Source organism: Sinocyclocheilus grahami, unplaced genomic scaffold, assembly GCF_001515645.1.
Source record: "Sinocyclocheilus grahami isolate Dianchi unplaced genomic scaffold, SAMN03320097.WGS_v1.1 scaffold657.1, whole genome shotgun sequence".
NCBI lineage: Eukaryota > Metazoa > Chordata > Actinopteri > Cypriniformes > Cyprinidae > Sinocyclocheilus > Sinocyclocheilus grahami.
The window spans coordinates 1,071,163-1,099,100 of record NW_015505836.1 but is presented as its reverse complement, the minus strand read 5'-3'; the positions used below and the strand labels follow the sequence as shown (position 1 = coordinate 1,099,100).

Sequence of the window (27,938 nt, the reverse complement as noted above, 5' to 3'; positions counted from 1 at the left end):
ATTTTGAAATATTTTTACTGTTTAAAATTGCTTTCTGTTTTGAATAGATTTTAAAATGTAATTTATTCCTGTGATCATACATAGTTAAATTTTCAGCATCATTACTCCAGTCTTCAGTGTCACATGATTTGCTGATTATCAATATTTAAAACAGTTTTTCAGGATTCTTTGATGAATAGAAAGATCCAAAGATCAGCATTTATCTGAAATAAAAAGCTTTTGTAACATTATACACTATTCCATTCAGTATAATTTTTATACATTTTTTGGGAAAGAAATTATAGAAATTAATAATTTTATTTAGCAAGGATGCTTAAAATTGATGATAAAGGCATTTATAATGTTACAAAAGATTTCTATTTCATATAAATAGTGTTCATATCGATATCGGAATTATATCGTACCGACCGAAATTAAGAAATATATCGTGATATAAATTTTGACCATATCGTCCAGCCCTAATTTTGAATCAACGTCATGCTTATGCCAAGAGGTTTTGTGACTTGTATGTTGGGAATTTGTTTTCTGCTTTCTTTATCAGTGTGGGAATATGGCCAGGGAAGGCTTGAGGGTGCTAGTGGTGGCCAAAAAATCCCTAACGGAAGAACAATACCAAGATTTTGAGGTGAGTTTCCAATGCTTAGTCTTTAGAAAGATTGCTATGGAACAAAATCCTGGGGTGAATAATTGCTGATAGATTGGTGTATTAATATGAAGAATTTAAAGACTTGGCCCAAAAAAACATGGAAAGAAAATGATGTGGAAGAGTCATCATGCAGCAGTTATTGTGGATAACTGTGGATCTTTCAAAAGTTTGGGGTCGGGCTTTTAGATGTTTTTGAAAGAACTCTCTTATGCTCACCATGGCTGCATGGATAAAAATGCGGTAAAAAAGAGAAATATTGTAAATTATGATTACAATTCAAAATGTGTGTTTTCAGTTTGAATACATTTTAAAATGTAATTTATTGCTGTGATCAAAGCTGAATTTTCAGCATCATTACTCCAGTTTTCAGTGTCACATGATCCTTCAGAAATCATTCTGATATGCCGATGTGCTGCTCAAGAAACATTTCTGATTATCAATGTTGAAAATTATTGTGCTGCTTCATGTTTTTGTGGAAACCATCTTTCAGTCTTTTTTGATAATTTGAAAGTTGAATAGCATTTATTTGAATTAGAAATATTTTGTAACATTATAAAAGTATAATTTATATAATATATACACCCTATATCAGTAAGATTTGTAATGTTTTTTGAAGAAAACTCTTATGCTCATCAAAGCTGCATTTGAAACTTTAATATTGTGAAATATTATTTCAATTTAAAATAATGGTTTTCTGTTTTAATGTACTTTAAAATGTAATTTATTTCTGCCATGTCTCCAGCCTTCGGTGTCACATGATCCATAATTCTAATATGCTAATTTAGTATCAATGTTGGAAACCGTTGTGCTGCTTGGTTTTTTATTTTTTTTAACTTGTGATGCTTTTATTCAGGGTTCATTGTTGAATAACAAATGTATTAAAAATAGAAATATTTTCTAGCAATGCAAGTCTCATCACTGTTCATCAGTTTAACACATTCTTGCTGAATAAAATAATTAATTTCTATCAAAAAAAGAGGAAAAAAATTACTGTCCCTAAACTTTTGAAAGGTAGTGTATATTGTTACAAAAGATAATAAATAATTAATCAATTATACAAATAATAATAAATATATATATATATGCATACAGACACACACACACACACATCTGATTTACACGTCACCAACTGTGATACATTTCATAAAGCATTTCACAGACGGTTACAACTGTCTGACAGCTATTTGACTGTCAAATGACACATAAATCGAGCTCACATCAGAATAATTCACCTTTGTAAAGCTGTCAGTCAATTAAAAATGTAATCAAATGATCTACATTCAAGGTTGACTTTCTCTGATAAAGACAGAGTGCATTATTCATCGCAATCATTTTGATCATTTTTTGTAATTAAAAACAATAAATTGACAGCCTTTATTTTTTGCATCAATGATTTGAGGAGGTGGATTTGTTTGTTTGTTTGTTTTAAAGACAGACCAGTGGTTCTTAATGGGATAATTTACCCAAAAATGAACATTCTATCATCATTTACTCACCCTCAAATTGTTCCAAACCTGCATGAGTTTCATTCTTCTGTTGATGTTATTGGTAACTGAACTTCCATAGTATGGGAAAAGTCATGGGCAGCATGAAACACAATACTAAATAATAACATGCAACTAACCGTGATATGTTATTTATGAGAAAACACTTCATATGTCTTTTGTTCTCGATGGTCACAGGCCATAAATCCAGTCGAGCTGAAATCAAACTATTACGGTGCAATTTCATATTACAGTTGCTTGGTAATATGACTATGCACAACAAATATTTGGCTAATATGTCCATGTTCCCTTGCAGCCTATGTCAGATGAATAATTTAGCATTTTTGTCCTACACAGATTAATGTGACATATTTTGTACGGCTTGTTCAGTGTGTGAAACATGGTTCCTGAGAACGGCTGGTATAGACGGTGACCTTTGGATGTTTATAACGACAATATCCAGGTGCTGATCTATATTTAGCCGGATTAAGCGGTTTCCTAGCGACCATCCATCGTCAACAGTAATTGTCAAAAAGAAATGTAACATGTTTTCCACAGTGAACACCCCCAAAACGAAAGTGACCCCGCCCACACGCACAGAGAAAGAGTTGTTTCTTCTCCCAGGCCCATGTTCCCACTCTCCGAGCTGAAGTGTGTAATTGTGTGTGAGCGGGTGGGCGGCAGTGACTCACCGAGTGTGTGAGTCACCGAGTGAGAGTGTGTTCCTGTGTGACTCGCGCACACATTGTTTGCTCTTTATCTCACTGCGATTGTGGGCCGTGCCCTCAAAACTGCGCTCTGGCTTCACTCAACAGTCTGGCACGTCGATTTGAGGGGTCAATGCAAGGGTGTGTGTTATTTTGAAATATTTTTACTGTTTAAAATTGCTTTCTGTTTTGAATAGATTTTAAAATGTAATTTATTCCTGTGATCATACATAGTTAAATTTTCAGCATCATTACTCCAGTCTTCAGTGTCACATGATTTGCTGATTATCAATATTTAAAACAGTTTTTCAGGATTCTTTGATGAATAGAAAGATCCAAAGATCAGCATTTATCTGAAATAAAAAGCTTTTGTAACATTATACACTATTCCATTCAGTATAATTTTTATAAATTTTTTGGGAAAGAAATTATAGAAATTAATAATTTTATTTAGCAAGGATGCTTAAAATTGACGATAAAGGCATTTATAATGTTACAAAAGATTTCTATTTCATATAAATAGTGTTCATATCGATATCGGAATTATATCGTATCGACCGAAATTAAGAAATATATCGTGATATAAATTTTGACCATATCGTCCAGCCCTAATTTTGAATCAACGTCATGCTTATGCCAAGAGGTTTTGTGACTTGTATGTTGGGAATTTGTTTTCTGCTTTCTTTATCAGTGTGGGAATATGGCCAGGGAAGGCTTGAGGGTGCTAGTGGTGGCCAAAAAATCCCTAACGGAAGAACAATACCAAGATTTTGAGGTGAGTTTCCAATGCTTAGTCTTTAGAAAGATTGCTATGGAACAAAATCCTGGGGTGAATAATTGCTGATAGATTGGTGTATTAATATGAAGAATTTAAAGACTTGGCCCAAAAAAACATGGAAAGAAAATGATGTGGAAGAGTCATCATGCAGCAGTTATTGTGGATAACTGTGGATCTTTCAAAAGTTTGGGGTCGGGCTTTTAGATGTTTTTGAAAGAACTCTCTTATGCTCACCATGGCTGCATGGATAAAAATGCGGTAAAAAAGAGAAATATTGTAAATTATGATTACAATTCAAAATGTGTGTTTTCAGTTTGAATACATTTTAAAATGTAATTTATTGCTGTGATCAAAGCTGAATTTTCAGCATCATTACTCCAGTTTTCAGTGTCACATGATCCTTCAGAAATCATTCTGATATGCCGATGTGCTGCTCAAGAAACATTTCTGATTATCAATGTTGAAAATTATTGTGCTGCTTCATGTTTTTGTGGAAACCATCTTTCAGTCTTTTTTGATAATTTGAAAGTTGAATAGCATTTATTTGAATTAGAAATATTTTGTAACATTATAAAAGTATAATTTATATAATATATACACCCTATATCAGTAAGATTTGTAATGTTTTTTGAAGAAAACTCTTATGCTCATCAAAGCTGCATTTGAAACTTTAATATTGTGAAATATTATTTCAATTTAAAATAATGGTTTTCTGTTTTAATGTACTTTAAAATGTAATTTATTTCTGCCATGTCTCCAGCCTTCGGTGTCACATGATCCATAATTCTAATATGCTAATTTAGTATCAATGTTGGAAACCGTTGTGCTGCTTGGTTTTTTATTTTTTTTAACTTGTGATGCTTTTATTCAGGGTTCATTGTTGAATAACAAATGTATTAAAAATAGAAATATTTTCTAGCAATGCAAGTCTCATCACTGTTCATCAGTTTAACACATTCTTGCTGAATAAAATAATTAATTTCTATCAAAAAAAGAGGAAAAAAATTACTGTCCCTAAACTTTTGAAAGGTAGTGTATATTGTTACAAAAGATAATAAATAATTAATCAATTATACAAATAATAATAAATATATATATATATGCATACAGACACACACACACACACATCTGATTTACACGTCACCAACTGTGATACATTTCATAAAGCATTTCACAGACGGTTACAACTGTCTGACAGCTATTTGACTGTCAAATGACACATAAATCGAGCTCACATCAGAATAATTCACCTTTGTAAAGCTGTCAGTCAATTAAAAATGTAATCAAATGATCTACATTCAAGGTTGACTTTCTCTGATAAAGACAGAGTGCATTATTCATCGCAATCATTTTGATCATTTTTTGTAATTAAAAACAATAAATTGACAGCCTTTATTTTTTGCATCAATGATTTGAGGAGGTGGATTTGTTTGTTTGTTTGTTTTAAAGACAGACCAGTGGTTCTTAATGGGATAATTTACCCAAAAATGAAAATTCTATCATCATTTACTCACCCTCAAATTGTTCCAAACCTGCATGAGTTTCATTCTTCTGTTGATGTTATTGGTAACTGAACTTCCATAGTATGGGAAAAGTCATGGGCAGCATGAAACACAATACTAAATAATAACATGCAACTAACCGTGATATGTTATTTATGAGAAAACACTTCATATGTCTTTTGTTCTCGATGGTCACAGGCCATAAATCCAGTCGAGCTGAAATCAAACTATTACGGTGCAATTTCATATTACAGTTGCTTGGTAATATGACTATGCACAACAAATATTTGGCTAATATGTCCATGTTCCCTTGCAGCCTATGTCAGATGAATAATTTAGCATTTTTGTCCTACACAGATTAATGTGACATATTTTGTACGGCTTGTTCAGTGTGTGAAACATGGTTCCTGAGAACGGCTGGTATAGACGGTGACCTTTGGATGTTTATAACGACAATATCCAGGTGCTGATCTATATTTAGCCGGATTAAGCGGTTTCCTAGCGACCATCCATCGTCAACAGTAATTGTCAAAAAGAAATGTAACATGTTTTCCACAGTGAACACCCCCAAAACGAAAGTGACCCCGCCCACACGCACAGAGAAAGAGTTGTTTCTTCTCCCAGGCCCATGTTCCCACTCTCCGAGCTGAAGTGTGTAATTGTGTGTGAGCGGGTGGGCGGCAGTGACTCACCGAGTGTGTGAGTCACCGAGTGAGAGTGTGTTCCTGTGTGACTCGCGCACACATTGTTTGCTCTTTATCTCACTGCGATTGTGGGCCGTGCCCTCAAAACTGCGCTCTGGCTTCACTCAACAGTCTGGCACGTCGATTTGAGGGGTCAATGCAAGGGTGTGTGTTTCTGACAGTGATTATTTGACTGCCGATGGTGTATCAGCGTTCTGAGCTTTCTCATTTGACGTGTCTGATAGGTTTCCTTTGGTTTCAGCAAAAAAAAAAACAGAGCAGATTGGAGATCAGAGTTAGATGCATTTTAGCTAATCACCGTGATACATAGATATAGCAGATGGGAAAAACATGAGCAAATGTGATGAAAGATGTGTCATTGCGTCTGTTAGATCCATAGATGTTTGTAGAATGGAAATGACTATAAACATTAAATTAGCAGGGCTTTATGACCCCAATCTTGACCCCCAAGTTGTTTAAATTGGAAATAAATGTAGGGTACTGGTAATCTTTTTGTTTGCAAATAATAATAATAATCAGGGCTTACCGTTACTGTTTCGTTCAGTAGACCAATAAATGTTGTTAATAAATAAAAAATAATAATTAATGTTTTTTAGATTTAATGTGATCCTCTGTTTTTATGTGCTTAGCACATATGTGACCCTGGAGCACAAAAGCAGTCTTAAGTCGCTGGGGTATATTTGTAGCAATCGCCAAAAAAACATTGTATAGGTCAAAATTATCGATTTTTCTTTTATGCCAAAAATCATTAGGTTGTTAAGTAAAGATCATGTTCCATGAAGATATTTTGTAAATTTCCTACCGTAAATATATTAAAACTTAATTTCTGATTAGTAATATGCATTACTAAGAACTTCATTTGGACAACTTTAAAGATGATTTTCTCAGTATTTAGATTTTTTTTTGCACCCTCAGATTCCAGATTTTCAAATAGTTGTATCTCGGCCAAATATTGTCCTATCCTAACAAACCATACATCAATGGAAAGCTTTTTATTTCAGCTTTCAGATGATGTATGAATCTCAATTTCCCTTATGGACTGGTTTTGTGGTCCAGGGTCACATATGTCATATATATTCACCATGCTAAGTTTGCAAAAATGTGTTGGTGTAACGATTAAATGTATAATTCTGTGCCAATATGCTTTACTGCTTTAATGCATAATAGTAGTAGTAGTAATAATAATAATAATTATTATTATTATTATTATTATCATTATATTTTATTAATTAATTAATAACTAATTTAAACAACAACAATAATAATAATTATTATTATTAAAATTAAATAATAACAGTTGTTGTTATTATTATTATTTTTAAATTAGCAATAATATTAATAATTATTATGATTCTTTTATTTTTATTGACATGTAGAATTAATGTATTTATTTAATGCAACAAACGTTTACCTAATTTGGCATGAAACATATTTTAATAGGGACCCCCACAAAATGTTGTTTATTTCCTTAAAAGAGAAACTGTATACATTAAATACATATTAAATATATCCATTATATTTATATAAAGATTTCTGCACATAAAAACTTTGAAAAGTAATCACATTAACTCCAAAAAAACCCCATCTGATTATATATTTTATTTATTGACTGTTCTTATTTACTTGATGGGAAACTTGGTCTGTGTGCAGTGTAATCACCAAAATGCCAAAATGTATGAGAAATGTCAAATATTGAAGATATTCATAATTTATATCGTATTATTCCTATTATATATTTTGTATGAAATAATTGCAAATACAGTAAATAAGAAATCCCTGCATATTTGCCCACTTTTATTGTACAGTCTGTCACCTGCCCTTAAATGTTATGCAAAATAAATAACAAATGTTGTCTACCATCATTCACATGTGCCGCAGGCTCGCTACGTCCAGGCCAAGTTGAGCGTTCACGATCGTTCGCTGAAGGTCGCCACAGTGATAGAGAGTCTGGAGATGGAGATGGAGCTCTTGTGTCTTACTGGAGTCGAGGACCAGCTACAGGCCGATGTCAGACCCACTCTGGAGATACTGCGCAACGCTGGCATCAAAGTCAGTGTCGGCACGCACAAACATGCACAGACAATGAGATTTCACTGTGGGTGGAGCTACCTGGCACAATGCGCCAAAAATAGTAGCGCTTATCAAAATGTCTTGACATGCAACGTTTTTGCCAGTTGAAGCTGGTTAGTACAAAAACTCAAATTAAAATAAAAAGATGGGATTTATCGATGCATTATAACGTCATGATTGATTTGGAAAACTAAAATGTCTAAAAGACACTAGTGTTGCATTTCTACAACACTGCAAATCTGAGGCAGTACCCTTTCAAAAGGTAATAGTATGTAACTTAAAGGTACTAATGTGTACCATTTAGAGGTAAATATGGTACAAACATGTACTTTTTAGCTTTGCACCACTGATTTTTCTAAGAAGTATATAGTCTGTCACATGTAGGATTTCACTGTATGCCTCTAAAATGAGTTATTTGTTGACGTGTTAACACGAGTGCTTAGGTACATCAGTGTCAAGCCTGATTTAACTAAACCTGTTCTTTGTCCAGGTTTGGATGCTGACTGGGGACAAATTAGAGACTGCAACCTGCACAGCCAAAAACGCCCATCTAGTGACCCGCAATCAGGACATCCACGTGTTCAGACCTGTAAGTCCTCTCTAGACTACATATTTCAACCATTATTTTTAAATGGGTCATATCTTATTCTTCTGTAATGATTTATTTCCCCCTGAGGTTAAGTAATAGGGTTTCTTGCACCAAAAAATATTTCCCATAGTCTCCCTGACCCGCAGAAAGAGGCTCTAGATCCTTAAACAAACTCAAGGATCTCTGCAGGAAAAAATTAGCAATGCTTATTTTCGGGTTGCAAATCTTTCATTAATGTGTTGTAGTAAATATTTTAGCGGTGCCCTATTCTTTCTCGAGGCGCTTAATGTGAAAAGACTTTTGGAGTAGTGGTCAACTGATATTGGTTTTTTTGACAGCCGATGGCGATATAAAGCCGATATAAATGTATTTATTTTAATTAATATTTAAGAAATTTGAAATAATTTGAAAATGGATTAAAAAATACATTTGTAAAATAAACATACTTATACTTTAGATGACAAAGTATTTTCCACAAATAAATAAATATTTCATAAAAATATAATTAAAAAGGAAGTAAACTGTAACCAACAGGGCACTCAGTATTCTGGGAAGTTTGTGTGCATTGGGAAATAAAGCCAAGGTAACACTCATTTTACATACAGCACACAGTGAAAATGACATGAATATGACAGTGGGCAAATGCATAAAGCGCAGCATAATTTGAAATCATGAATTTAATGTTTAAAGCATTCAATTTGCACGGACCGAAAGTCACGCAGAGAACATGCAATCATGCAGGTCACATGCACACTTCACAAGATCTCACAACTGGATTTGACTAAGTTTGCAAGGTTTGTGAATGCTGAATGCTGACGGCAAACGAGAAAGTATTATAATGTTTGCCTTTCTATTGCTAATAATATAAAAGCAATCCTTATAATACTTTTTGTATACATTTTAATTCCTTTGTTTAACAGTTCTATCGGATTATTAGACAGACTTCTATCCGTATTAAGCCCCGTTCACACTACAAGCAACACACAATAGCAAAGCGACACAATCCCATTCATTTCAATGGAGAGCTGCCGATTTCCGGTGACAAGAGCAACAGAGGCCGTTGGTGACCGGATGGGGCGTGTCCAGCGACACGGCAAAGTTCAGAATCCTTCAACTTTATGCAAATGAAGAGCGACTTTCGGGAGCGACAGCCAATAGGAAAGAAGACGGTAGAGCTCATGTGATCGTTCTCTTCTCAGCGCCGTAGATAAACATACGCAATGGAAGAAAGTAGGCTCTGTTTCTCATTCATTTTTGTTTGTATGTATGGATTTAATTTAGATTTAGATTATATTTAGTCTTTTGCCTCCAAAATGTCTGTACTTAGCGGCAAGAAACCTGATTCACTGTCAAGGCAACCAGTATTGAGAACGCCCACTAGCAACCTCATCGCCAGCCCCTGGCGACATGCAGCGACCAAAGTCGCTGCTAGTGTGAACGGGGCTTTAGACAGAACTGTTAAGGACAACGGCGAACAAGAGGGAGACTGTGAGCACTTTGTGCTCAGGCGCTGTCACTCTCAGCGCCGTCAAAATAAAAGTTTGGCATTTCGTCAACGCATCGGCCAAACAGAAAAACGTATCGGCCGATGCCGATATTTGATGTGCTTGTTATTTTGTTGCCATCAGACAAACAGTATTTCGGGAGAAAAAAATCTGGAAACAGGAGCCCATGTGCAAAGATGGCGAGTGGTTGCCATTTTAAATGAATGGAAACAAAAATAGAGACGTAATCTGTCAGACATATGCACTACTGTTCAAAATATTTTTTAATTTAAAATAACTGTTCTATATGAATATATTTTAAAATGTAATTTATTCCTGTGATGCAAAGCTGAATTTTCAGCATCATTACTCCAGCCCTCAGTGTCACATGATCCTTCAGAAATCATTCTAATATGCTGATTTTCTGCTCAAGAATCACTTCTCATTATTATCAATGTTGAAAACAGTTGTTCTGCTTAATATTGTTGTGGAAACTACCATACATTGTTTTTTTCAGAATTTTTTGATTAATAGAAAGTTAAAAATAACAGCATTTATTTGTAAAATTAACCTTTTGTAACATTATAAATGTTTTTACTGACAATTCTTTACTGAAATCCTTGATAAATAAAACTATTAATTTCTCTAAAAAGCAACTTTTGAACAGAAGTGTACTAGCTCAATAAATCTTGTCTCACACCCAAATGTCTCCAACACAATTGGGCTCCAAAGCTTGATTGAGTTTAGTAGCCTTCATCGATCCAAGCAGGGAAAGTAGCTTCCTGAAGTCTCCCTGTGCCCTTTCTCTGTGAAACGTGACTCTATGAGCTCTTGTGGAGTTCCCATGTGGCGTGCTGCCACAGAAAGATAGGCCGCTCTGAGGAAGGTTGAATCTTCCTCGCTGCAGCGGTTCCTGGAAGCAGAAGACAATGGCTGGCACAACATGAAAACGGGTACCTCGTTCCCATAGCGGCATCTGGATTGACTTCCTCCTGGACACAAATGGCATCCAGATTGAGGTCTGGTGTGTTTGAAATTGACAGATGAATTGCTCTTATGTGAACGTCCACCAATTAAAAAACATCCTCTCTGTTTGTCGAGGAGTTTTAGATGGATTTATGGGTTTTGGTTCATATTTTTGAGATTAATTATAAAGAAATAGTCTGTGATGTAGCCTTTGAGAATCCAGTTATATGCCCCTACAATTCATAATATGAGAGCAAAAAAATGCCCCTGTATGAATTTTTCAATTATCTTTTGGGGTTAATTCCTGTTATGCGAAGCTGAATTTTCAGCATCCTTTACTTCAGCCTTCAGTGTCACGTGATACTTCAGAAATCATTCTAATATGCTGATTTGCTGCTCAAGAAATATGTGTGTCCAAAATTGGTTTTGGTTCATGTTTTGGGAAAATTATGAAGGAATAATTCACCTTAAAATCATTTACTGACCTTGTTGTTTCAAACGTGTATGGTGTTTCTCGTATGGAAAAGAGCAGTGTGAACATTCTTACTAACATCTCTTGTAGTGGTTCACAGTGGAAAGAAGGTCATATAGGTTTGAATGCAACATAAGAGTGAGTTTGTTTACTCATTTATCCTTTTAATCTAACGTCTTGAGCAAGCAATATCTGCCCAAAGCCATCTGTAAATACAAAAACAACAGTTAGTTATAGTGAACTTCCTGTGTGAAACCAGCAGACAGCAGGCGAAGTAGACCTCACAGTTTAGACAGTTAAGCAGATAGCTAGTTGAATCTGGCACGGTCTGCCACGCAACTGACAGCTGAAGTTAATATCTCAGTCTGAGGATCTTGCTGTGGTTCACCGCTGGTGTCTCTGAGATTATTATCCGAGTGGCTGCTCGTGTGTTTGTGTGAGAAAAAACAGTCCTGATGCTGAGCTCTCCGATGGGTTGCAGGTAACCACTCGAAGCGAAGCCCACCTTGAGCTCAACGCCTTCAGGAGGAAACACGACTGCGCGCTGGTGATATCAGGAGACTCTCTGGAGGTAATGTAAGCCTGCATGTACGCATTAGATTCGAACAAACCCCTAACACTGTTTGTGTAAGACACGTCAGTAAAACATGAAATCATGCAACTTGTGCTATTATTTTGTGATCAGACTTACAGGTGCATCTCAATAAATTATAATGTCGTGGAAAAGTTCATTTATTTCAGTAATTCAACTCAAATTGCGAAACTCGTGTATTAAATAAATTCAATGCACACAGACTGAAGTAGTTTAAGTCTTTGGTTCAGAAGGCCAACAATTCACTAAAAATATATATTTTTATTGGTCTTATGAAGTATTCTAATTTGTTGAGATAGTGAATTGGTGGGTTTTTGTTAAATGTGAGCCCAAATCATCACAATTAAAAGAACCAAAGACTTAAACTACTTCAGTCTGTGTGCACTGAATTCATTTAATACACGAGTTTCACAATTTGAGTTGAATTTTCTGAAATAAATGAACTTTTCCATGACATTCTAATTTATTGAGATGCACCTGTATCTATCACATGATCTAGAGACAAAGATATAGTGACTCTGGAGGCTGCATTTATTTGATCAAAAGTACATTAAAAACCGTAATATTGTGAAATATTATTACAATTTAAAATAAGGTAAGACCAAAAATGTATATCTAAATATAAAATTTTTATTTAAATAAAAAAATCTATATGTATTTTTCAAAATTATATCGGTTTTACGGTACATGACGGTATTTTTTTTCATGCGTGACCGGGTGTTAACCATATTTTCTACTGATTGACAGAGTAAATACTGCAGTATATTGACTTAAAATGGCCCTATTTTATTTTAATGATGAGTGAATATTGTCAAAAAATACCACACCAAATAGTGACTAAACATGACCCCTAGTCAGACCTCATGCTCGCGGGACAGCACTGACGAAATCTTCCAACTGAACCATAGCTAAGGTTTATCCAAAAAAATCGCTAGGTTTGTCATTATGAATATTCTATGGAAAAAAGCAGCTAAAAGGGTCTGAAAGTTGCTAAATCTAGTGCTAAAGTCGCGCTCGTGTGTGTGATACACAGGAGCTGATGGCAGGGGGCGGTGGATATTTGTGGCGGTCAGTGTGGATATTGTGGATGAGTTCTTCAGTGTCATCACGTTCTATTAGTTCTACAGCTTCAGTTTCGGATCTTTCACGCTTAGTAACACATACAGCTGTTCCCTCACCACAGTGCAACAGTGAAAACCCCTTTCAAACAGTGTCGCGTTCCGAATGTTGTTTAAGCGGTATTGCGGTATTTTACAAATTCATATCATAACAAAAATAAACACCGGTATTCGGTATGAACCGGTATACCGCCCAGCACTACCTGTGATGTAAAGCTACATTTTCAGTATCATTACTCCAGTCTTCAGTGTCAGAAATCATTCACTTATTCTGCTAAGTTTTTCGGTTTCGTTTTTTCCCCCCAAGATTCTTTGATGAGTAGAAAATTCAAAAGAACAGCATTTATTTGAAATAGAAATCTTATGTAACATTTTAACATCTTTACCGTCACTTTTGATCAATTTAAAGGAATAGTTCACCCAAAAATGAAAATTACCCCATGATTTACTCACCCTGAAGCCATCCTAGTTATATGAGACTTTTTTCTTTCAGACAAATAGAATTGGAGTTATATTTAAAAATATGTCCTGGCTCTTCCAAGCTTTATAATGGCAGTGAATGGGGGTCGAGATTTTGAAGCCCAATAAAGTGCGTCCATCCATTATAAAAAGTGCTCCACATGGCTCCAGGGGGTTAATAAAGGCTTCCTGAAGTTAAGCGATGCGTTTGTGTAAGAAAATCCATATTTAAAACTTTATAAACCGTAATTTCTAGCTTCCACTAATTGTCGTACTCGCATTCACAAGAGAGTGGCGTCCCAGCGGAAGACATAGAACGTAGGCATAGCGTAATGAATTTATAGAAATTATGGTTTATAAAGTATTAAATACTGATAAATCTGTAGATATTATGAGTTATGAGGTTAAAATTTCTATAATTTGTCTTGAATTTGTGTAATTTGTGTGAAATCGCCTCCATCCAGATTTTTTTTTTTATTAATTAATTTTATTTATTTATTTATTTAAGGCGACTCATGATGTTTGCATTTCCAGTAAATGACCAGTTTGATCAATAGTTTGATTTGGGTTTTATTTATGGAGGTTTTGTGTCATTCTGTCCTTCAGTATTGATTTGTCTATCTGATGTCTCAGTGAATGGCCTGTTCTCAGTCCTGTTTGTTGTTGTTGCAGGTTTGTCTGAAGTATTATGAGTATGAGTTTATGGAGTTGGCGTGTCAGTGTCCGGCTGTCGTCTGCTGCCGCTGCGCTCCCACACAGAAAGCCCAGATCGTTCGACTGCTGCAGGAACGCACCGGCAAACTCACCTGCGCCGTGGGTGAGTATGCAACTTCCTCTCGGCCCTGCTCAGTTGTGTTTGATTAGGGTTAGAGCTAAATCTGCAGGAAAGTGGATCTCGAGAGCCAGATTTGAGGATATCCAATTCAGATTATTGCTGATATATATAAAAAAATAAGCCTAAATATTTACAGATACCGATATACTGATATGTTCATCAATATATATTTAAATTTATTTTTTGGGTTACGTAACTTTCCATTGCATATTTAGTCTTGACATGTGACATAATATCAGTTGGGGTGATTATCGATAACTAAAAATAAAACTAACCCTTCTCAATGCATGTTCTGCAAGATTCCCCTTTCTGTCAAACATTTTTTTTTGGACTGTCCCGCTTTTAATGTATGGAGAACTTTTTATGAAGTGAACTCACTTAAAGAGTTATTTAGTATAATTTTGCCAGAAAAGGTTTTAGAATTTGTATCATATGTTAATGTAAAAAATCTTGTGTAATATAACTTGTGTTTGTTTGTTTGCTGGTTTTTATTATATTTGTTATACTTGTATTTTTTAAATTGTTTTTGCCATGAAAATAGCCTAAGATGCTGACATGGCATTAAATTAAAAATATACTAATACTAAAAGTAAAACTATATAAAAAAAAAAAAATTTGTTACTTGAAATAAAATAAACGTTACCTGAAATACAACTAAATTTAATTTGTTTTATTTCAGCTAGTTGCCAAGGCATCATGTCTCATTTTCATTTAGTTTAAGTTGAATAAAATAAAAAGTAGTAATTAAATGATTAAAACTAAATAAACTAAAACAAATAAATAAAAAATAATGCAATATGCAATAAAAAAAATCAAAATCAAAAATATCAGTTATACTAATATGACACTGCTCTGTCATAAGGGCTCAATCTGGGTCACGGCACCAGCTGTCTCTGGCTCATCACTCGCTGTTTTCTCTTTCTCAGGGGACGGAGGAAATGATGTCAGCATGATCCAGGAAGCAGACTGTGGCGTGGGAGTGGAGGGCAAAGTAAGAGCTACCACTTCCCAGAGCAGCAGTCCTGTCATACACACTGCTGCCTGCTTCCGGAGGCTTCCGTCCATCTGCGTCAAACACACTTGCGTTACACAGATTCTCACATTTCTTACATTACATGACACTGAAAGCTCAGAGATGTTCTCATGTAAAATCACTTCAAACATTTACACGCTACAGATTCCCACGACTGAAAATCAAAATTCCTGCTCTTAGTAATGTTATTTTTAATAATACAATGTCTGATTTTATAATCAAAATATAATTTTATAATCTTTCTTCAAATCATACCAATTAAAGTTGTTTCTCAGCCTCTGAAACAACTTTAATTGGTAATCATTATTTATATTTATTTTATTTCACACTATATTGAGTGCACTGGCATTCAACAACTGACTAGTTTATCTAGGTTATTAATAGTAGCTATCTAGTTAACTAGTTTATTAATAGTTTTTCATAGCTGTATTGACTAATTAAGACCTGAACACTGAACCTTTAATAGCAGAAATAAAAATGTTTTAATATCAGAAATAATAATATTAAATTTATATACAGATGTATATTTATATATATTTTAGGTGTTTTTATATTTTTTAGTGATTGTTTAATGATAATAGCTAATAGTATCAAAAATATTAATATGTTTAACTAATTTATCTGCAGTTTATTTTTTATTTTGTAATAGTCATTCTTTAATAATAATACTTCATAGGTTTTCATATTCCTAGCTGTTTTAAGTCAGAACCATCCAACCTAATATCAGAAATATTAATGTTTTCAATTAATTTATCTGCAGTTTTTTCATAATTTATTTACATTTATTCTATCTAGATTTTATTTTATAGTCTATAAATAGTTCAGCTAAGGATATGATAGTTTTTTATTAACCTAGCTGTTTTGACTAATTATTTTGTTTTGTTTTATTTCTTTAATTATTTTATATCTTATAATACTTAATATTTTTTTCATATTCTGAGCTGTTTTGATTAATCAAGACTGAAACCATCCATCTTAATATCAGAAATATGAATGTGTTTACCTAATTTGTCTGCAGTTTTTTTTTTATTTACCTTTCGTATTATTTACATTTTACATGGATACTATAATTTATCTAGATTTTATTGTATTTTATATAAATAGTAGGGATATAATAGTTTCTCATATACTTAGCTGTTGCATTTTTTATTGTTTTTTTAATATTTTATTTATTTATGTATATTTTTTCCTTTTATTGCATGTTATTTTACTCTAAATTGTTCAGCTAAGAATGTAATAGTTTTTCATAAACCTAACTGTGTTGACCAAAGATTTCAAAATAAGTAAGAAACTTCAGTCACTCTACATTGTTTATTTCAGGATGGTCTGATTTCAGGAATCCCACCCTGAGGTGGACGTCCAGTTTAGAAACACATTTTAGACATCAGACGTTTTATGAGTCTAAATGTACCTAAAATACCTAAAAGCCAACTTTACCCAGTTGTGGTGGGCCGAGCGAGGTTTCCAGGTCATCAAAATGAGACGTTATGGGATGGTTAATTGATATTGAGTCATTCATGACTAACACGGCTTAAGCCTCGATTGACTTGACGTGGTTACGTGGGCCGTTGTTTTGGTTCACTCACTCACTTCTGAACTTCCCAGTGATCCGAACATGCTTAATATAGGCCAGCTTAATCTAGAAAACATTGTTGCTCGTGGTCCAGAAGCTGCGTGCGAGCGCTCAGAGCTGTTTGTGTATTTATCTGTGTGCAGGAAGGGAAGCAGGCGTCTCTGGCTGCAGATTTCTCCATCACTCAGTTTAAGCACTTGGGCAGACTGCTCATGGTCCACGGCAGAAACAGCTACAAACGCTCCGCCGCGCTCAGCCAGTTTGTCATCCACCGGAGTCTCTGCATCAGTACCATGCAGGTAGCGTCTGCTGCAGTAATTATCCACCGCTAGCCCATCAATCACAGCAGCCGCACATAAACACACTGCAGCGACGAGGGCTTCATGTTTAAAAAAAAAAACAACCACTTGTATTAGGCAAAACTCTACCATATTTACCCTGGTATAACACACATTAATGTTAGTAAAATAAAACTGCTAACAAACTACCATGGTTTTTATGAGCATATACCATATAGGGATGCACCGATATGAAAATTTTGGCCGATACCGATAATTTTTTATATATGATGACCGATATGTTAGCCGATAAATCTAAATCCGAATTTTTATATAATTTTTGAGAGCCTGATTACAAAAAAAGTCTCACCATTAAACACTTCAACATAAATCAAACATAAAGCAGCCTTACAAATAAATAAAATAATGCAAACAAGTCCCTGGACAACATTACTTAGGTGTAAAAAAAATCAAAAACCATGTGCCATGGATAAATTTAACGGAATAGCCTCCTCACCGACAATAATAAAATTAATTTAATTAAACCATATGAAAATAATAAGATAAAAATAAAAGTGGTGGTTATTAATAATAATATATCAGTGGTTTTGAAAAAGAAGTTCAAAATCTTAAATTAATAGCTCTCATTGTTTTAAATAGCAGCATTTCTGTTTAAGCTGCGTGCGCTGTTGCTGAAGAGCTAAATGAATACCGGTAAACTGAAGCGCTTTGTTAGCAGGTTAATTATGCTAAATGAGAATCAGATATTTATACAACATAAACATAATATTATAACTTATATATGCACAAAATTACGCAAATGCAGTGATCTTGAACTAAGTTATGTGCTAGTCAGATGTGTAACTTGACGCGCTCTTCTTCTCGTAACAACGCACTGAAATTCACTGAATTCACAACTTTTATTACGGTAATATTCCCTTTATAATGTTATGCATATGACATTCCTAGTCATACTTGTTATTAATGTTGTGCACTGCTGTTCACACTGTGTGCGCTGAAGCTGGAGAGCTGAATGAACACTGGTAAACTGAAGCGCTTTGCTGGCAGCTTCTTTAACTCAAGGAAACGCATCATATATGAGATTAATCGGATATTTATACAACATAAACATAATATTACAAGTTATATATGTACAAAAAGACGCAAATGCACAAGTGAACTCAAAGCAAGTTACGTGCTAACCAGAATATAACTTCTGTTGTGGATGCGCTCTTCCCGCAACAACGCGCTGAAACACGTCAAATTAAAGTAAAGAATTCACAACGTTTTATTATAATAGTGTTCTCATTATAATGTTAAATATATGATAGTCCTAGTTATTAATGTTGTGCGCTGCTGTTTGAGCTGCGTGCACTGAGCTAAAGATGATCACCGGCAAACTGAAGCGCTCGATTAACCCTCTATTAGCTTAACCAAACAAATTCTATATGCGATAAATCAGACCTATATGCATACAATAAACACAATATTACAACGTACAATTGCACAAAAGGCTGCAAATGTACAAGTGAACTTAACTGTGCTGGTCATGAAGGTGCAGGTCTGTTGTGAATGCACTCTTCCAGTAACAACGCGCTTAAACACGGGCTCACAAAGATTCCATAACATTATTTAACAGTAATGTTCTCATTATATTATGACAGACTTGCCCTGCACATGTTGCACTTCTCTGTTGCACTTTTCCTTTTTGAAGTGATTCCAATAATATTTCAAGCAATTAAAAACCATCATGGCGAACAGTGCGCATCTCATGTGTCTCTGCAGGAAATAATGCATTATTTATCGGCTTTAATATATCGGCAAAATTTTCTTATCGGTTCGATAACGATAACATTAAAATTAGCATTTATCGGCCAATACCGATATGGTGGCCGATATATCGTGCATCCCTAATTTTGGATGCAAATGTACACATTTTTGGACATGATAATATGATAATGCCAAAGTTTTTTGAACATGTACAATACACTTTCATCTACATATGGTAACAATTTGCTACCATGGTATTATATACAGTATATATCAAAGTACCACAGTATTGCCATCTAATGGATTTATTTTACTATCATACCATTGGTTACCTACTGAGAAGTGACAGGATGAATGAATATAGCATGGCTTTGGTTGCCTGCTGTCTGATGTTTGTGCTGATGTTTCCACAGGCCGTGTTCTCCTCTGTCTTCTACTTTGCATCTGTTCCACTTTATCAAGGCTTCCTCATTATCGGGTGAGTGTGCGAGTGCTGATGACTCATTTGCACTCGCTGAAATCTCGCTGGCATTTCAGCCATGTGTTTCAGACAGCTCTGACATTTGAGGATCGCTGAGGGTTTTGTTCCATCGAGAGTCACGGCCGCTGAGCTCGCAGAAAAGCATCAGAGCTGATGCACATCAAAAGAGCCTTTGTGAAGTCTGAAACGATCAAGGGGTTAAAGCGGACAGGCTTAGGTCTCGTCTAATTCAGGGAAAATTATGAAACTCTCCATCAAGACAGTCCGGGACAGAGAGAGGAACAAGATGAAACTTCACCCACACTAGTACAGATATCAATCTAGATCTGTCACTTTGACTTTCTCTGCATAGGAAATACATGCTTGTAGCTTGTACAAGCCAGCAAAATGTCAAAAAGTTTACTACATTTGGTGCATTTTACGTTTTTTCACTGATAAATGTCAGAGTTAAAGATGTTTTCTATTACTGGCTCAAAAAGAATTTTCCCGTGCTGGAAAAGTTATGAAAAATCTCAGAAAAGCATGAAAAGTTTTTTTTATCCTTTGCTTTAAAATATATTTAATTGGCTAGAAATTGATTTTCGTAACTGCAAACTCTGTACATGTTTTTTAATCCTAATCCAGTAGTTTTGAATGCCTAGAAAATCATTGGTCTGATGGTTTGGAAAGCAAAAACATAAAAAATAAAAATGCCATATAGCATAAAAAAAAATCGTATGCATTCTTCATGAAAAATTGTGTGTCAGCAAGCGTGCATTAAATGGATCAAAAGTGACAGACGTCTATAATGTTTATATATATATATATGTGTGTGTGTGTGTGTGTGTGTGTGTGTGTGAATATATATTTTTAAATAAATGTTCTTTTGAAGTTTCTATTCATCGAAGAATAGAAATATGCATACATATATATATATACATACAGTATACATGTATGTATATACACACAAACATGAAGCAACACAACGGTTTTCAACATTGATAATAATGAATGTTTACATTATTTTAAAACATTATTATTATACTTTTTTTATAATAGTATTTAAACTAATAAAATAATTGCAGAACTTTAAATGTTGTTTTAAATTGTAGAAATATTTTATATTTTTGCTGTATTTTTGATCAAATAAATGCAGCCTTAGCAATGCTGCATAAATAGCATATTCTAATATGTTATAGTATATTACATTACAATGATTTCTCTGCTGATGTTCCTCATAGATACTCCACTATCTACACCATGTTCCCTGTTTTCTCTCTGGTTTTGGATAAAGATGTCAAGTCTGAGGTGGCCATGTTATATCCTGAACTTTACAAAGATCTTCTAAAGGTATCTTAGACTCTATCAAATTAATAACCTTAGACTATTTAATTAATTAATCTTTTTTTGTTTTAAATATTATCAATTGTAATTGCTTTCAGGGACGGCCTCTCTCGTTCAAAACCTTCTTAATATGGGTCTTGATCAGTATCTACCAAGGTAAGCGAATGATCTGATTATTTTACCATATGGTGTGACGCATGAACTTCACTCAACGAGTAATAGTGTGTAAATTGAGGAGATCATTTATGTCTAGCGCTGAACGAAGCGCAACTGTGATTGTAACGTCCATTCAGAGGATGTTAAGAAAACAGCAGCACTGTGCGAATGTCAGTGTTGTTTCATCCAGACAAACCCACGCACGTGTTTTCGCTCGCCTGCGCTGAATAGTTTATTTGTGTCTGTGGCTACAATAAATAACACAGGGAGGTTTTCCACGATGGCTGTTTGAGCTGTCTTTGTGTGTAAATCTCTCAGCGTCGCACCGTTGCTTTAAAAGGTGATTGTGTTTGCATTAGACTGCCCTGGGTATTTTTCAGAAGAGACGTCCTGTATCCCTCATTACTCACCTCTGTCCGTGAGCTGCTTTCACCCAAACACAGCTTATTCTGCTCTTTGTGTTTTGGGTTCGGTTCCAGGTCTATAGCATGTTTGCATTTGTGCTTTAAATAGAGCGAATTTCGTGTATGCATCAATCACGTTTTTCAGTGTCGGTGGTGTTTGCCTTCAAGCTCCAAGGTCACAATAACACTTCAGGACAGGAAGCTCTCAAAAACAGCTAAATCCATGGAAGTGTTCTTCCTCTTCCTGAGATGGAAGATAGGACAATCTGAGGGAATTTCTGTGCTCTCATAAAGTGAATCCGCCGTTCTGAGACAAATGTTTTCTTTTCATCTTGACCTTTGTCATATATCTGCAGCTAAAAATGAATAGACAAAAGTTCTTTATTTAACTTGAAAGAACCAACTTCCCAATCCTTTACTCCAATAGTAACTTGCACACATAAATCTAAGTAATACTATATAATACTTCTAATTATATATATATATATATATATACAGTGGGTACGGAAAAAAAAAAAACACACCCACATATATATATATATATATATATATATATATATATATATATATATATATATATATATATAATTGTACATATCCATTGTACATATTATTTCAGAAATTGCATATTTTAATTTTAGTGTACCTGTTGAGTGTGAATCGTTTTCTAAATATGTACTTCTAAATATGCATATTTATTAGTGCTGTCAAATGATTAATCACGATTAATCGCATCCAAAGTAAAAGTTTTTGTTTACATAATATATGTGTGTGTGTGTGTACTGTTTATATTTATTATGTATATATAAATGCACAAAAATACAGTATATATTTTGAAAATATTTACATGTGGGTCAAAGACGAAAAAGGGTTTAAGCATAAAAACAATAAGTGTAATACTGCTTTAAATTGTTGTTGTTCCCAAAAAATTTAAAAAGTTTTCCGTTTAATTTAATTGCAATTTTGTTTTTGTTTTTCCAAGCAAAAGCAAAAAAAATGTCATAAATTTTTCCCTGATTTACAGAAGAGACCCACTAAAATGTCATTCAGTGTAACAATCAATTTATGACATATTAAAAGACTAATTACATTCACCCCAAATACTAATTAGTTGTAATTTTACATTTTTTAAATTTGCCACTATCCTAGGTTTTGCCCATTTGTCAGTAAGAATTTTTACTCATTTAAAACACAATAAAATGTAATATGCTCCCTTATTCTTTTATATATTTTAATATGTACAAGTCAGAATAAGCATGTTGTTTGAATTTTCACACTAATTGTTACACTGAATGACAATGAATTATTTCAACCAAATTTTAACATTTTATTCTCCAAAAACATATTTGAAACCTTTAAAATAGACACTACTTACATTTAATGTGCTTTCTATGGACATAAAATCACTTTTGTAAATTTATTTTTTTAACGTCGTTGACGTTAAACTTGTAATGTAATGTAATGTAAATATGTAAATTTGTAAATAATTAAAAATGTAACAGTTTTCTAGTTTTAGTAAAGTAGTAGTGTTTAAATTGATCTGCCCACTTGTTTAGTTGTGTAGACAATTTATTTACTTTTTGTTCATCTCAAAAATATTTAGTCCCAGAAGTTTGTCTTTATTAGAGCTTTTTTATATATAAAGTAATACATAAAAAATGGGAGGGGAAAAAAATATATTTTTATCAAATATGATCGCGATTAATCGCATCCAAAATGCAAGTTTTTGTTTACATAATATATGTATGTGTGCTCTGTATATATAAATACACCCATGCATGTATATATTTCAGAAAAAAATTTTTTTTATATTAAATATATTTATTTATAATGTAAATTATATGAATATAAATATGGACATGTAAACACATAAATATTTTCAAAATATATACTGTATGTGTGTGTATTTATGTATACATATTAAATATACACAGAACACAAACAAAAACTTGTATTTTGTATGCGATTAATCGCGATTAATCATTTGACAGCACTAGTAATGATATAGGTTTTATGGCATGACAGCACACTGCTACAGGTCTCTTCATCATCTTTAATATCTGTGTTGTGACGTCTCTTCAGGTAGCATCATCATGTACGGGGCTCTGCTGCTGTTCGAGTCGGAGTTTGTGCACATCGTGGCGATCTCGTTCACGTCTCTGATCCTGACAGAGCTGCTGATGGTGGCGCTGACCGTGCAGACGTGGCACTGGCTGATGATCGTAGCTGAACTCCTCAGTCTGGCCTGCTACATCGCATCCCTCGTCTTCTTACACGAGTTCATCGGTGAGTCTGCATTATACACACACGGCTCCCAGATTCATTGATTTTTTATCTTTTGTATTGAAATTCATTTGTTTTAGATTTAATTTATATGAATTGTTATAGACAACAATAAAATTGTTTTGTTTGGTTGGTAGGTTTTTTTTTTTTGTTACAGCTTAAAAATATTTAGTCACAGAAGTTCCTTTTTGTAAGTGCAATTTTTTTATATAAAATAATTCATTTTATGCTAAAAATGTGATAAATGTAAACTATTTGAAAAATATTTGTCTTAAAATAAAATGTATTCAATCTTAATGATATTTTATCAATTGTTTTAGCACTTTTTATAATATAATGCATATAAAAATGTGCATTTTTAAATATATTTGAAATAAAATATAGCAGTATGCAAAATAATATTCTAATAATGATTATTTAAATAATGTAGCAGTTTACTAGTTTTATTGGTAGTATTTGTTTGTAAAATGTAAGAAATTGTAAAAAAAATTAATGGAAAGGCTTGTTCACACCGGGACAAATATCGCACGCGATTATCGCCGACGTTTAACGCCTCGTGACTAAACAAAGGGCGCCAATGTGAGTGTGCACACCGACGCGCAAAACGTGAGGCGTAAAAGCGTCATTTTTTAAAATCATTTTTGGTTTGACGCGCCAAAAAAACTGGCCGACCAATGAGATTGGCGCTTTTGTTCACGTGCCTGGAGCTGCTGCAGTTACAGTAAAACACGACTTGGTGGCGCTCAAGCACAAAACGGTCTTGTCGAGCACACATTGATACCTAACGACAAAGAGGAAGTAAGTAGACCAAGAAGATGCATCGAGGCAAGATGAATGTAGAGCTGCTGGTCTCATTGGTGTCTGAACACAAAGGGCTTTATGACAAACACAACAGCAGCTACAGAAATCTCGATAAGAGGGAGTTGTTATGGAGAGGAATTGCAGATCAAATAGGATTCGATGTGTACCGAAAATCGCTTGGGTATGAACACAAAAGACGCGTCGAAAAACGTTGGCGATAAGCACGCACGATAATTATCCCAGTGTGTACGAGGCTTAATGCTAAATACAAATATTTAATCCCAGAAGGTTTTTTTTTTCTATATTATGAAGTTTCTTTTCTTTTTTTTTTACAGAAGTGTTTGTTTATATATCATTCGCCTAAAAACAAAATGAAACAGGAATTTTCAACCTGATTTTGTTCAGATTTCTGTTCTAGAAATGTATGCAAATTAACGCAAATTAAATTAGATAATCTTTCATTTAAACATAATTGTGACCCTGGAGCACAAAAGCAGTGTTAAGTCGCTGGGGTATATTTGTAGCAATCGCCAAAAATACATTGTATGGGTCAAATTATCGATTTTCCTTTTATGCCAAAAATCATTAGGATATTAAGTAAAGATCATGTTCCATGAAGATATTTTGTAAATTTCCTACTGTAAAATATTAAAACTTCATTTTTGATTAGTAATATGCATTGCTAAGAACTTCATTTGGACAACTTTAAAGGTGATTTTCTCAATATTTAGATTTTTTTGCACCCTCAGATTCCAGATTTTCAAACAGTTGTATCTCGGCCAAATATTGTCCTATCCTAACAAACCATACATCAATGGAAAGCTTATTTATTCAGCAGATGATGTAGAAATCTCAATTTCTGAAAAATGTACCCTTGTGACTGGTTTTGTGGTCCAGGGTCACAATTCAGAAAACCTGTAATAAAAAAAGTTTGCAGTTATTAATGTAATCAGTCAACTAGGGAAGTATAGTTTTTTTTGCTTCTAACACATTACTGAAATGGTCTTGCGGTGTGATTGATTTTTTTAACTCGTTCATGTCCTCTTCTTGTCGTTTTAGTGGCATTATATATTTGATCTGTGCTTTCTGCTCAAGGTTTTTGCTACTGCTTAATAACCTATTATCGTCATTAAATCCTGTTGTTATTGAACGATCTTGACGTCAGAATTTCGGACGTGCAAGTAAAGAATGTGGCCACATTCCACACAACCAATCCTGTGTTCCTCAGAGAGAGTTCGGTGTGAATCTCTAAAAGTTGCGGGACTCGCTGAGTCAGCATTCCAGCCGCCTCTGTCCCGTCCGCTGTGCTTGCAGCCGAGAGCGGCCCACGGCGCTGCAGAGGGAAATACCACAAGCCTGCTCTCATTTCCTGCTGCGCTGATGCTACTCTGGTCTCTGTGTTTATCAGAGCGCTTCTCCATTTCAAGAGTGCACACTTTCTTACAAGGAAAAGCAATCGAGGATTCACATAATCTCAGCCTTGATGAACAATAACAGACTTTTCAAAAAACATTAAAACATCTTACCCACCCAAAAATGTGTGAATAAATGTTAAAAAGACATTTAAAAATGTTTATAGTGAATTTTTCACCTTTTTTTTTTTTTTTGCTTGAGAGTTTAACTGAAAATAATTGTACACTAACAAGTATAATTAAATGTATTAATTATGCTGCCATTTGCACAACTCCCATGTAGAAAGGAAAATATAGTTTTTTGTATATTTTATATTTTAAGTTTTAGTCATTTTTCTTTTAATTATTATTTTTAATATGTCTGTATAGTTATTATTTTTATTATATCATTTCAGTTGTAGTTATTTTATCAACTTAAACATAAAAATTAGAATAGTTGTTTTGGCAACTAGCTGAAATAAGTTAAGTCAAATTTTTGTTTAGTTAAGTTTTAGTTTTAGTTCACTATAATAGCCCTGGTCTGAAATACTTGATGCCACAATCTTGTTTTGTTTTTTATTGATGCACAGCAGCTTCGCTCCAAATAAATACATACATAACAAATTGGTGAAAATGTATTTCAATTTTTCAAGAAATTGTCACAATTGTGAGATATACAGCCACAAAATGTCAATTAGTTCAACTAAATAATACTTTTTAAAATAATAATATCTTTAAAAGATTTGATGCCACTAATCTTCCAAACTTTTCCAAATCTTCTAAACATGGCTAATCAAAGTCTCCTCTCTAATTCCCGGAAATTGCGTCAAGCCAGCCAATCAGATTAGAGCTTGCCAGATCAAGAAACTCTTGCCAGTTTTGTGTAGAGTACATGCGATTGAGAGCAACATGAGCAGATGCTCAACAACATCCCAGAGGAGCCGCACACTAACAGCATTTTGATTTGTGTCCCTGACAGATGTGTATTTCATCGCCACCCTGTCGTTTGTGTGGAAGGTGACGGCCATCACTCTGGTCAGCTGTCTGCCGCTCTACATCCTCAAATACCTGCGCCGGCGCTTCTCTCCTCCCAGCTACTCCAAACTGACCTCCTGAGCCCTTCACTGCCTCCTCGAACCGCTCAAACAAGCCTAAAACTGCTGGAACGTCAGGTTTGATTCACCCCGATGCTAAAATAACACGTCTGATGTTGCATTTGTTTTGGTCCGTTGGCTAGTCTGTCAGTCTGGTTAGAATGGACGCTTGTGTTCGCTCTGAGTCATGTCATTTCTCCAGCGTTTAGCTTTCAGTGAATCACTCTCCCTGAGGAAGACTAAACACGCTGCTTAGCTTTGGGAATCGTCCGTCAGACAACAGGGAAGTTTTTCCATGAGATTTAATAATGTAGTGCGTTTATATTGTAATGTGAAAAGGAAAAAATTGCACAAAGGGGAAAAGGGAAATTGGAGTTTAACTTATTTGATGGTGTTTTTGGGACCTTTTTATTTCTTTCCAAAACTACTGAATATGCTGATACATGTGACTTGATCAGGTTAAAAACAACGCATCTGTTGTACAACCAGAAATGATAAAAAAACACTAATATTGGTGACATTTTATAATAAGGCCCCATTAGTTAATGATAGTTAATGCATTACCAGACAATAACTAACAGATATTACTAAATAGTATTATTTGGTCATGTTAGGTGTTTGCTAAACAATTTGTTAACAATAATTAATTTTAATTTGGTAGTACGTTTTTAATTCATATATATATATATATATATATACATCTCTCTATCTATCTAAATAAACAAAATATGTATTTAATATAATTGAATCAATGATCAAACAATCAATGATATATATGTATATATATATACACATATATTGATTATTTGATCATATATATATATATATATTAAATACATATTTTGTATAGATAGATTATATTAAATACATCTTTTGATTTTTTTCAATCAATTGGATTTTTTTGTTCATTGTTTGTTCATGCCAGCTCAGGTCCAATTATATTTG

At 34.0% G+C, this 27,938-nt stretch overlaps 1 protein-coding gene across 1 annotated transcript in view; it reads left to right on the top strand.

Moving 5' to 3' along the window:
- LOC107558754 (probable phospholipid-transporting ATPase IIA) overlaps positions 1-27,669 on the top strand; it is a 61,887-nt gene extending 34,218 nt beyond the window's left edge. Inside the window, exons 17-28 of the mRNA XM_016242429.1 lie at positions 542-625; positions 7,700-7,870; positions 8,382-8,480; positions 11,884-11,973; positions 14,244-14,388; positions 15,333-15,397; positions 17,156-17,311; positions 19,474-19,538; positions 20,762-20,870; positions 20,963-21,020; positions 23,507-23,710; positions 26,879-27,669. Of these exons, the coding sequence (XP_016097915.1) occupies positions 542-625; positions 7,700-7,870; positions 8,382-8,480; positions 11,884-11,973; positions 14,244-14,388; positions 15,333-15,397; positions 17,156-17,311; positions 19,474-19,538; positions 20,762-20,870; positions 20,963-21,020; positions 23,507-23,710; positions 26,879-27,015 (1,383 nt within the window). The 3' untranslated portion in view covers positions 27,016-27,669. The remainder of the gene's footprint in view (positions 1-541; positions 626-7,699; positions 7,871-8,381; positions 8,481-11,883; positions 11,974-14,243; positions 14,389-15,332; positions 15,398-17,155; positions 17,312-19,473; positions 19,539-20,761; positions 20,871-20,962; positions 21,021-23,506; positions 23,711-26,878) is intronic.
- The last annotated feature ends 269 nt before the right edge of the window (positions 27,670-27,938 follow it).